This window comes from Peromyscus californicus, unplaced genomic scaffold (assembly GCF_007827085.1).
Source record: "Peromyscus californicus insignis strain IS unplaced genomic scaffold, ASM782708v3 Scaffold_6__1_contigs__length_162567912, whole genome shotgun sequence".
NCBI classification, from domain to species: Eukaryota; Metazoa; Chordata; class Mammalia; order Rodentia; family Cricetidae; genus Peromyscus; species Peromyscus californicus.
The window spans coordinates 125,988,105-126,001,245 of NW_026294584.1; the positions used below are offsets into that span (position 1 = coordinate 125,988,105).

Consider the following 13,141-nt stretch of genomic DNA (forward strand, 5'->3'; position numbering starts at 1 on the left):
GTGTGTGTGTATGTGTTATATGTATGTATATACACACATATATATATATATATATATATATATATATATATATGCATGTAACAATGATTAATGAAAAAGGGGGCCATGAATTGGAAAGAGAGAAAGTAGGATATATGGGAAAGCTTACAAAGAGGAAAGAGAATGGGGGAAATGATATAATTATATTATAATCTCCAAAATAATAGTAATTAAAAAAGGAATACTCTAAAAGCCCATGTACACACACACACACACACACACACACCCCAAACAAAGAAAACCTGGAGTCAGGGTACAGAAAGGTCAATATGATAATAACATGGTCTATAGTATGACAAATCAAGCTTCACCATTGCTTTCCCATGAGTAGAATGAGGAGATAGAATACATAACTCACAAAGTGAAGATGGAACAAAAAAAAGAAAAAAACAAAACAAAATAAAAAAAATAACAAAAAAAGAGGCAGGACAAAGCTGAGAGGTGTTTCCAATGTGCATGGAAACAGAGTACTTGTCAGCTGTTACCATGATGGTGCAGATGGAGGCAAGCTGAAGAATGACCACCTATTGTGGACAGGGGAAGGGGGTTACATCATATTCTGTGGTTAGTGAAGGGCCAGTGAGAGATACTGAGTCTTGAGTGTGGTTGTCAGCTCTGCCATTTGCAGAGATAAACATGGAGAATGAATCATTAAGTGAAGAGCTCTAGCCTCACATCCTGATGAAGGATAAAGACATGATAAAACTCAAATATTGGTAGTGTGTCCAAAATGCTATGGATTGTCTGAAGTAGAATTGGTAAGACTGAGACATACATTATCTGTTTATGAGAGACAGTGGGTGAGAAAAAGAAAAATTATGAAAATAATGAGACCAGAGTTTCTGCTCTAAGTACCCAAGTCTCCAGTAATGACCATAGTGGACACAAGAGCACACCAGGAATGTATGTATGGGAAGGATAATGAGTTCAGGCTTGGAGATCTGTGTCTGTCATGTTCCTGTTGTCCCTTCCAGAGCAAACAACATTTAAAGATTTTAATATAGACCCTTCACCTCTGTCCAGACCAAGATAGAAGATGTGAAGCCTTTGGTATAGTGGGAACACACTATTCCAGGTTTCGTGTTGGCACATGACAAAAGCCATCACAGTGTTCCTTTGAAGGCTTGCTTCTGAGGTGTACCCGGTGAATCAAAACATTCAATGTGATGGCCTCTGAAGGAAAATCCCACAAATTAGATAAAAAATAGAACATGATGACCACAGGTGGCTATGTGGCTTGCACTGTTAGATTTTCAAAGACTTATCTTCATGCATGATCAAAAGCAGATGGAAATGTGCACTCCCACTCAACACCGATCTCTCTGTGTTTCTTGTTTTAATGTGCAGGACAGGAGCGAATTGGAAAAGACTCCAATTATGAGCAGGAGGGTAAAGTTCAGTTTGTGATTGATGCTGTCTATGCCATGGCACATGCCCTTCATCACATGAATAAGGATCTGTGTGCTGATTACCGAGGAGTATGCCCAGAGATGGAGCAAGCAGGGGGAAAGAAGTTGTTGAAGTATATCCGCAATGTTAACTTCAATGGTGAGTCTCCAAATGTCTGTACTATTGGGAATGCTAAGCAAATATCATCTCTTATTTCATAAGCTAAAGAAATCACATGATGGCATGGTTATTGACTCAAGAAAGATCAAAACCATGCTAATTATATACTTTCAAGTGATCGAACCAGTGTGGGAATGGGTGAGGAAATGAAACTTAGAAAAGAGAATGAATGACTACATATTAGAGGGCTATGTTATGTTCTTTTCTTCGAATTCAGATCTTTCACAAGAAGCCTTTTTTTTCTTTAGTGAATGTAGGTGAGGGAGAGAGGAAAGAAAGGAAGGGAAAGAGGCAGGAGATTCATCATTCCAATATCATAAGGAATGGTTGAAAGTTGGTATACAAACTACATCTCAGGTCATGAGCTTACCCCTTAAACTACAAAACCTTCCTGTGATAAGCTACCCAAAAGAGACTAGTAAATGTAAATGGGCAAAATGAGTAAGTAATGCAGAAGACATGACAGGCAATAATAATTTTCCTATAATCTGGGTCTTACAATGTCTTGATGCTTCTCATATTAAAACTTAAGAGATTCAATTAAAGCTCATTGAATGAGTAATGTAACATGCAATCGATCTTGTAACGAATAATTCTACCTGTATCACAAATTACCACCATAGTAACAATAAACACACTAAGAAGGAAAACATGAGAACAATTAACTCGGGGAAACAACACCTGACTATAAAAGATAGAGACAAAAATTGCCATATTCACCATGACCAAAATCAACTTGTAGTGGAAAGGGTTTATTTAGATTATATTTCACAGGACAGTCCTTTAGAGAAGGAAGTCAGGGCAGGAACTCAAGGCAGGAATCTGGAAGCAAGAACTGAAGCAGAGACTATGTAGGAACCTGCTTATTCCCCATGGCTTGCTCAGCGTGCTTTCTTATAAAACTCAGAACACCTGCCCCTAGGTGGCACCACCCCCAGTGTGCGGGGTCCTCTCTATCAATTATCACTAATCAAGAAAATGCCCTATGGGATTGCCTACAGGCAATATGATGGAGGAACTTTCTCAATAGGATTTCCTTTTTCCCAGATAACTCTACCTTGGGTCAGTTGATAAAAACAAACAATAAAATAAATCATAACAGCTAGTAAATACACATTTGGGGTGTTGATAATTCTGATACTAGCTTTTACATGCAATAGGACTGAGAAATTATTAAATGTATTGTATACAATAAGAAATATGTTCAGTTATGTCAGTAAATTAATAGAAATTGTGTAAGATTAAAATTTCAGATATCATATCAACATGAATTTGTGTGTATATATATATGCAAATAGGTATAAAAATAGCTATACATGAAGGTATGCATATACGGCTGATGCTATTTACATCTGTCTGCCTAGAGGTCAAAGATGGCATCTTGGAATAAACAAGAATACCTAGAACTAGGATCTTATTAGGGATATCATTTTCAGTCCAAAGAACCAGAACTCCTTGCAGAAATATATTATTTTTCTGATTTACTTTTCTCATTTTAGGTAAATAAATAAATGTGCTAAGAAGAGAAACTATCTGGCTCCCACTTTGCAACTACCAAATGGCAGGGAGCAATCTATAATTCACATCTCTTTCCAATCTGCTAAGAAGAGTTCAGGCTTCCTTGCACATACTTAGGAATTTGACTTATATTTCTTATTAAGCGTGATTGCACTTCTCTAGAGACTTTGGTAAGAAAGTCTATTTACCCCTAGGAGAATTTTTTTTTAGACTGGTTGAGTACAACTCAATAATTCTGACCTTCACATTCAGGAAAATGTTGTTTTACTTACAGATAATAGTTTCTGGAAAGTATGACCACAGCTTCTCCAAGTGGGAAACCTCTTGCTGCAAATGGGAATGGGGTGGGAGCTAATTCAAAGATTTTCCTTCCTGGTCACCTTTTCCTACATCACAAATACATGCAGAGACCTGAGTACAAATGCATTCTAGTTGTCTCTTTGCTGGCTAATAGCTCTAAATGGAAATATTTTCTAATGTAACTTTAAACAACTTGTGATAGAAAACTCTGAAATAATAACCATATAATTAATAAATTTAATCAGGAATATGCCTATAGCTAGACTTACTGATTCCTAGGAAAGAAATGGAGGGTCCAATGGATACTGTAAAATCACAACATCTAAAATATTTTTACTTTCCTCTCTAGAGAGGTGAGATCCATATTCACTTTATCTGAATCTAGTTTGTAACTAGTTTGAAAGGATGTTATGGAATATCTAAAGTATAAATTGAAGTTGAGTGCTGAGTGGGCTTCTTGACATATTTGCACTATAAACAACAAACCTTAAACTACCAAGCTGGAAGAAAAGCAAGATGCCACCCTCACAGGTAAAGGTAAGTGGTCAGGCCACATTTAAAGCTGAGGTTTCCATGGCAGCCAGTATAAGTTTTTATACATATAATTCTAATTGGCTTTGCTGATGCAATGGATCAAGAAACTGTTATCTCCACTGGCCTGGCCAAAATGTAGAATCCATGTTCTCCTTGGCTCCAGCAGCATGGTTTAGGATGGCCTGTTGAGCAGAAAGATTAGCAGAACATGAATCAGTACAGAAATCCTGGTTCTGCACGACAAACAGAAACGAGAAGAGAAAACCCTTCGGGTAAATGCTTTGATGCAGAAAATAGTTTTGTCATCTGGGCATCAGGATCCTTAAAGCTTCTCTGTTCTGGAAGAAAAGCAGTTTCTGTCACACACTGAAATCACTACACATTTTAGACTTGGCTACATTCTCTCAGTCGTCATCTGTTCTCTGCTACCTGCTACCTGTTAGATCACAGATCCTCTAGTGTTTGTTATTTCTCTCTCTCCCTCTCTCCCTCCTTCTCTATTTCTTCCTCTTTGATACTCCACTACAGTTCTAGCTCTAGACAAAGTTGTTACGAAAGGATAGTGTGCTGTGGCCTTGAAGCACCCCACACATACACAAATACCTTGTAGTTGTGGGCAAGCTTAAGATGACTTTATATCTTTGCCTTTTTGATTTGTAACTTTTGGCAAGAGAGAAACTCCTTTTCTCCTATTGGAACAGAATTTCCTTCAAGACCTTTGTCATGTTCCCTATGTTATGACAATCATTCTCCTTACCCTTCTAATATCCTACTATAAGATCTACTCATGGTTGCCTATGGCTATGAGCCTATAACTTTCCCAATAGAGTTCTTGTGGGGACTAGAGGCATACCTCAGCAGCTAAGAGTCCGTCCATACTGCTCTTTCAGAGGACCCTAGTTTGGTTCCCAACACAAGGGTTAGATGGCTCACTATTACCTATAACTCCAGGTCCAAGGCTTCTACAAGGACCTGTGTAGCTGGAGAGTTTCTCTCTAGCTCCCACCAAGCGCTGCCACACCCGGAGCCCACTTATAAAATAAACACACCGACTCATATTATTTTAACTGCCAAGCGCTGCCACACCCGGAGCCCACTTAAAAAATAAACACACCGACTCTTATATTATTTTAACTGCTCGGCCATTAGCTCAGGCCTACCATTGAATAGCTCTTACTCTTATACTAAGCCCATTTTTGTTAATCTATATGTTGTCACATGTTCCATGGCTTTACCTTTTGCCTCTACATGATGCTCCCTGGACAGCAGCTGGTGTCTCCCCTACCTGCCTTCCTGTCCTTTCCTTTCTCCTCTCTGTTAGTCCCGCCTATACTTCCTGCCTGGCTACTGGCTAATCAGTGTTTTATTTATCAAACAATCATCCACAGACCTGTACTCACATATGTAAATATTCTCTCTCTCTCTCTCTCTCTCTCTCTCTCTCTCTCTCTCTCTCTCTCTCTCTCCCCCCTCTCTCCCTCCCTCTCTCCCTCTCTCCTTCTTGGTCTGTCTGTATGTCAAACACACAATTTAAAAATAAAATATATAATCCCAGGGTCTTGCAGAGGTTGTGAAGGGTAATTCGGGATCAGTCATCCTTTCTGTGATCCTGCTTTCATAGGTTATAATGCTGCCCATTTTGACTAGTAGCCCTTTTTCTTTTACTTGGTGTTTCTGCATTCTGGTCCTCACACCTTACAGGATCTCTGTGGGCAAGCACCTTCTCTTTCATAGCTTCTTTCCTCTTCTCTGGACTTTTGTTTTATTGTTTTCTGTTCACAAAGTCCATTGAATACACTGCCTATTTTTCCTTTTAATAAGTCCAGGGGTAGGTACTGTTAAAGGGGACTGTAAGGGGAAAAAAACACCCTGGGAATAATAAGCTCATTTCATTAAAAATGCATTTAGAAGGTCAAAGCTACACAATACACTATTAGAAATCATCATTTAGATAAAGTATTCATCTCCTCCACTATAATTTTTAACATGAACTTTAACAGGAATGGAAAAGGCATGACAAGAATCATTTTCCTTCACAAAGATTTTGAGAAGGGAGAAAGATAAGGCCATGTGTCCTGTTCTGAGGAAGAATGAGTGGATGAACAGGAGATTGTTTGGGGCTCTGGGCCTCAGACATACTTTATCTCTCCTCTCAAAAAGTATGAAAGGCTCCTGCCACATAATTTAATGAATAGAAAATGGAGTATTTAGAGCAAAGCACAATGTGAGTCCGAGCATCCCGAGTGAGAGAAAAGACTGGACATCTGAATAGCAATGTCTTGTAGCACAGTAATAGGATTCTCATTTCTCCCTAATGACATGCAACATCACATTTCATCTCTTGTCCTTACATACTTGGAACATTTGCTAAGAGCAGGACACCGTTGTTGAAACGTCTCTGTTGCATCAATAGTCATTTCTTGCTGCTGCTTGCTGCCCTCTCATTGTGGGAAACTTTGTGTGACACGGAAGAGTATATGTAACAACAGCAAAGGGGGGAAAGTCTATGAATTAGAGAGAGAGCAAGTTGGGGTGCATGAGAGGAGCTAAGGGAAGAAAGAGAAGGGGAAATGACATGATTGTATTTCAATTTGAAAAAAAATTCAAAGAATATTTTTAAAAAGAATTGTGATGAAATGTTTATTACAGTCTCTGGTGATTATGTCTTGGCAATGTATAGAAGAAGCAAATTGAAATGGTTCCTTTGGCCACAAACAATCCAACCATTGACTCAAATTGGTAGGAACAAAGCAATGTTCACAGACTTCCAGTGTCCACTCCCACTGTGGGCTCTACACTGCTCTTTGGTAAATAGAAAATGTTTCTAGAAATGGGAAAATTCTAATTGAATCTCCGAAGAGCAACACAAGTGCACTAGAAAGGCTTCTACTTGGCTAACTGGAGCCATGTGTTATTTCTGGTCTTGAGATAATAGGTAAATAAACTGAAAAAAATAAAACTATTCAAAATTATTAATGGGCTGGAGAGATGGCTCAGCAGTTAAGCATGCTGACTGCTCTTGCAGGGGAGCCAAGTTCAGTTTCCAAAAGCTATATTGGGTGGCTCACAACTGCCTGAAACTCCAGCTCCAGGGGACCCAACCCCCTCGTCTAGTTTCCGCATACACCTGTACACATTTGGCATATAGTCCCACAAGCACACACATGCACAGATCTAATTTTAAGAAGCATTACGATGGAGTGAGTACTAAGTGAGAGCACAGGCAGGAGTGCGTACAGTTAGGTTACTGCACTCAGCACTCACTGTAACTTTATGGAAAGGCGTCCCTTGTGACAGACAGTTGGCTGAAATAAAATAATTTGCTAAAGTCATAAAGATACTGATAGATCAATCTGTAATATGAATCTATCCTAAGGATTCAAAAACCAGTTACTAAGTATTATTGTGGTTTAATTATCTAAGTTATCTGGTTGAATTATCTGAGTCACTGACAAGAAACCTTTCCTACCTGAACTTAAGCAGCTTCTTACCTGTAAGATGAGGAAATTTGGTGTTCTCTGTCCTCCAGCTGGGTTTTGAATTCCTACTTGATCATCCCCCCTGCCTCCTCTAAATATAACCTCAAGTTAATGTCTTGAACAATGCACACACATGTGCCTTACTTTGGCTTTCTATTGCTGTGAAAACCACTGTGTGCAAAAATAAAATAAAAATAAAAATTAAAAAAAAATCTGGCTTGGAGGGAGAAAAGGTTTATTTCAGCTTATATGTCACAAAACATTACAGAAGGACTCCAGAGCAAGGATCAAGGCAGAAATCTAGAGTCACGAACTGAAGCAGAGTCTACCACTTAGGAATACTGTTTAATGGCTTGCTTTCTTGCTCACATTCAACTATCCTTCTTATACAGCCTAGACATACCTGTCTAGTGATGGTACCTCCTATATGAATTAGTCATCAAGAAAATGACCCAGGACATGCTCATAAGCCAATCTGATGAAATAACGTTCTCATTTGAGGTTCCCTCTTCCTGGGTTGTCAAGGTTATCAACAAGTTAGCCATTGCAGCACGCATTACCTTATAGGTTTGCAATATAGAAGACCACTATACATTTCCCAGGACCCCTATAATGGTGGTGACAAGTCAGGGGTCCTTCTGCAGGCTGAAGGAAAATCCACTCCCTTCCATTTCATAGATTCTGGAACCCATTTTAGTGGTAATGCATGTGCCCAATCATTCCTGTGTTTTTTTATAAAACACACACACACACACACACACACACACACACACACACACACACACGCTACCTTTCACTCCTCTTGTCTCTCTTTTCTATAGACTGATGTGAGGACATTGGACATACTCATGTTATACAGGAGGTTCTCTCCATGTTATAGTCCTGAACTCTGTCACATCATAAAGAACATTACAGAACAGACATATTAGGACCATTATTCACCCCATCACAAGCTCTGATTTCTTTTTCTGATAGTTAGCCCTATCATAAAATCTGTAATTGGTAACTATAGAAAGGTATGCACCTTAGATGTCCCTTTGTCCTAGCTGTGATGTTGTATCATTCAGCAAGATGACACATTTCATATGGCTCTTATACTCAATGTGCAGTCTCTCTTTCTGTATGTGGGTTTGTTCTTAGTATTGGGTATTCATTTGTCTAATCAGATGCCCTTTATCACTCACAGCCTCATCACTCACATTCCTTTGAGAAATGGTTTCTTTCTGGACCCAGACTGGCAGCCAGCAAGCCCTGGTGATCCTTCTGTCTCTGTATCCAATAGCACAATTGTTACAGACATGAGAACGTGCCACACTTTTACAAGCTCACTTGCATATGTGCATAAACATGAAACATGTATTCAATAGAACAAATTAACATTTCAGTTCTTATACTAGAGAAGGAGAGGTGCTGGGGATTTGAACTCATGTTCTCAAGTTTGCTCAGCAAGTGGTCTCACCTGCTGAAACATGTTACCTTTTCATTCAAATAGTACACTTTAAGAAGACCTAACTAAATAATTGCTTGAAGAAGAAAATAATGTCTATGGAATGTCTTTTAGGCATACTGCTGGGCATTTCCTACTTGCTCTCTATGAATTAGAAATAACACAAGAAATATTTTAAATTCAATCAGGGTAGAAATGTACTTTAAGTGAATTATTTTGCTTATTCGTAATGATGTATCAATTTTAAGAATTACTATTTTTGAACTTATTCTTTATTAACTACAATTTAGTGTTAAGTGGAAATGAAAATAGCCATTGCCATCAGGAGCATTGCAATCACAGTTAGCAACAGCGTTGTGTTAAAACATATTTTTGTCTCTGAAAATTAATACACGAATTTATTTGCTTAGAAGGAGAAAGGTTTAGAAGAAAATCTTCAGAAGGATCAAGAATAGAGCCATTCAAATGAAGAGATGGGTTGTCTTCCAACATTCTGTAATCACAGTGCACAAGCTGTAGAGATGAACTACCATGAGCTGAAGGGGACAGGAGAGGCCATCTTGTTAGCAACATGGTTAGCTCCTAACTTTATCACTCAGGAAATGGAAGGAATACTGCTTAATTCTGGTCTTTTATTGTCTCCTTCAGGTAGCGCTGGCACCCCAGTGATGTTTAACAAAAATGGGGATGCTCCTGGGCGGTATGATATCTTCCAGTACCAGACAACAAACACCACCAACCCTGGTTACCGTCTTATTGGTCAGTGGACAGATGAACTTCAGCTCAACGTGAGTTTTGATTGTTCCTCTCTTTCCCTGGTATAATAATAATTGGGGTATTATGATTATGCCTAAAAGAGGAAATTAAATTGGTTTATCAATGTTTCTCAGTATACACTTCAGCACCAATGTTAAGTTTCTGCAGGTGTGACTTTTTCATGTACATAAGAATTCTCACCTGGCTCTTATCGACTAGAGTATAATCTGGAAGTCCTTAAACCAGCTCATTTTGTTTTATTTGAATTCATCCCTCATAAGAATTGTCTGCAACTGGCCATTCAGCAAGTTGTTATTGTTTTGTTTCTTAGATATCCTTCCTATGATAGGTACCATGAGAGGCAGTAGGTAGGTACACAGTGGAGACAAACAAATGAAACCTCATATCTCACACAACTGACAACCTAGCATACAGATATAAGGCACACAATTGAACAAACATGCTTGCAGAAATTACAATGTGTGGTTGAAAGATGATAGGAAACAGGATAGAGGAAATGGAAAGAGAGGGGTCCAAGGAATGGGAATCCACTAATGTGGAAAACATGGGTGGCGGCAGGCCAAACGGCTTAGTCAGAGATAGTGAGCCACTAGAAAATAAGGGAGAAGTCCTAAGAGGTATGGGACTAACATGCAGTCATGTTAATGCAGTTCTTTGCACACCATGGGAAAACTGCTTACTTTTATTTCTCAGATAATTTAAAATTACTTAAAATTAAGCAAAGGTGTGACTACATAGAAACAAAATAAAAATTATATTTTTAGTTTATTTTAAAATTTTAAAAATAAACATCACTTTGAGATGCATGGAAGATAGCTGAGGGGACATAGCTAAGCCACCCTCAATCTTCACTGTTCATCAGAGCCAACTGGAGGCTCATTAAGTCTAGAAAGTGGGGCCCATCTCCTGAGTTTGATGCATTAGATCTGAAGTTTATGCAGAACCAAATGTTTGCCTTTCTAAAAAGTCCACAGGGAGTGCTGATGATCCTTTGAGAATCCTTGCCTGAAACCTTGCCGGAAAGCTCTGTTTGACCATGGAAATGAAGCTGAGCGTGTGGTGGATGTGTGTTACTTGAAGGGCTTTGTGGCTTCTGACAGTACTTTAGAAGAGACCAGATGCTAAGAGTGGGAGGAAGGAAATCAAGAATTACAAGTATTTGGAATTTTTAAATATATGGGACTTCCTAGACCTGTACGCGTGAGATGGGCGTCAAGAAGGGAATGGAGGTACGGCCATACAAAAAAGTGCCCATTCCCAATCTGTAAATGGCTTGAAAATCCACTGGGAAAGAAATGGAGAATAAGAAGGACTCCCCCAGGCCTTGAATATCTCTGAAAATGATACCTTTTTTTCTAGTACTCCATACAGAGCCAAGTCTAAAATAGTATATCCAATATGCCTGGAATTGAGTGGACCACATGCTTGGGATATTTGTTTGACTCTGGGATGAAAATCAGAGATCTCTGACCTTGCATTAAATGAGCATTTTTTTATTACATTTTATGACACTAATTGTAGTGTGCTAGTGTGCGAGTTGGTAACCCAAATCTCATACGGATGTCTTAGTTAACTCTTGGGTTGCATGGGAAGTATAAGAATGGATGACTGAGACACAAAGGCCATTTTGACAGGAATGGGATTTTGACAGATGGTAGATTCAAATGACATGGCCACTGAGTTAAGTGGTCTGAATAGGAGGTCACTGTGTGCAAACCTTTTATTGTTAAAGTGAATTTAATCATTTCAGGCAAGTGATAAAAATAAAAAGTAATTCTAGTACTCACAATGAACCTCACCCTGCACACATGGAGATTCAGAGCTATGGTCTAGGTGTCCCATCTGGTGGCAGTCTCCTGGGTAACATCATTTTGTCTATGTTGTCCCTTTTGTGATGCCTCTTGTGATTCTTTTTTTTTTAACTGCTAGAGTGAAATTTGAGCAAGCATTTCTGTTAGTTCACTTTCTTCTTTTCAGTGGAACAAAACAAAGCATTTGAAGTAATGGTTCTACTTCTCATTTACAAAGACTCAAGGGTGCTTTTTCAATCCCTAGCTACATCTTTTCTAACAAATGAAATTTTTAGGAGTACTTCCTCTGAGGTCAGTAATTGCAAATTAGTTTCTGAGCCAATGTAGTTTTCAGTTTTCAGCATCCCAGTGCTGCAGACCAGGCTGCCCAGCTTTCCAGGATGTGATCTTCCTGAATGTGAAAGCCTAGCAGTGTGCCATCTATTACAGAGCATCTCATGTTCCCTTCCTACCAGCATTGTCGCTCCAAGACTTTATTTTCCCGTAGCTTAATAAAAGATAACTACGTGAAATGATGCTCGGGCATTTCTGCATGAACAACAACAACAAAATTCTGTGAAAGGGAATTAGGAACAAAGAAATTGTTTACTTGGCCATTTGAAAATTACTATAGAAATAAACTTGACTCAATTACTTATGTTTCTATTGTACTGTCAAGAGATTACATGAAGTAACTGCAGAGGAAAGAAGGGACAAGTTCTGGGTCAGGCAATGACAGCCAATGAAAACGCTAAGATAAGCAGGTGTGGGTCTCTGTGTTCTGAGAGCACAGACTGTAATGAGGAGATTATAATACGCATAACACATTTTAGGACACATAACTATTGGCTTAAGGAAAGCTATCAAATGTTTTATTTGGTCAGTATATTGAAGGGTCAGTAGTATTTTCCTTGAAAGAGATGAGAAAAAAAATGCTTGGGAATGAGTAATGTAGTTTTGTTTCAAAATTGAAGTAGACGTCAGGAAAAATAAAGAAATGGAATGTGTGTGCTTCAATCTTTTCTATGCCTATATTTGAAGCACTGTGTGGGCTATTTGTTATAGAAACAAAAGTGATTGTTATTGGCTTCAATATATTCACTTTAATAGGCATATGCTTTCTGTAATGTTAACAGTGGGGAGGGGATAACCAAGGGACAGCTGCCAACTCCACCCTGGAATCACGTTCTTCTGGTTCTTAAAAGTGATTTTCTTTAAAAATATCATCTTTACTTTATCTGGAATTCGTAGAAAATTCAGATATGCCCAAATGGTTAATCATGCAAATAGCTGAAATTCAAATAACAATACATTAAAATTTTGTTGTTGTTTTCTTTTTAAAATTTACTCTTTTTTATTTTATATATGCATGAGTGTGAATACATGTACCAGAGAAGAAAAAAAAGAGGGTTAGATCTCGTGGAACTGGAGGCATAGACCATACTGGAATGAAGCCAGGAGGTTTTAGAAGAGCTATTCCCCCTCCTACCCACTGAGCAATCTCTCCAGCCACCTTTAATACTAGTCTTAATGGGCAAATTGCCAGAGATTTGATTCTCTTAGAGATGAGGCCAGGGGAATCTTGCTGAGACTTGTGTAAATGATTCAAGTTACCATAAGGTTACCTGTTCTTGAGGACACCCTAAGGATAATGGGGTTTTCAGCTCTTTCTCTAATTTCCATTGTGT

At 38.6% G+C, this 13,141-nt stretch overlaps 1 protein-coding gene across 12 annotated transcripts in view; it reads left to right on the forward strand.

The window, feature by feature from the left end:
- The window catches only part of Grm7 (glutamate metabotropic receptor 7), a 930,315-nt gene that overhangs the window by 646,054 nt on the left and 271,120 nt on the right, over nt 1-13,141 (forward strand). For all 12 annotated transcript variants that reach the window (XR_008214661.1, XR_008214659.1, XR_008214660.1 and 9 more), the window contains exons 6-7: nt 1,387-1,587; nt 9,535-9,674. Coding sequence is in view for 9 of the 12 variants with exons in the window: in XM_052722188.1 (XP_052578148.1) it covers nt 1,387-1,587; nt 9,535-9,674 (341 nt within the window). In the remaining 3 variants the exon portion in view is untranslated. The remainder of the gene's footprint in view (nt 1-1,386; nt 1,588-9,534; nt 9,675-13,141) is intronic.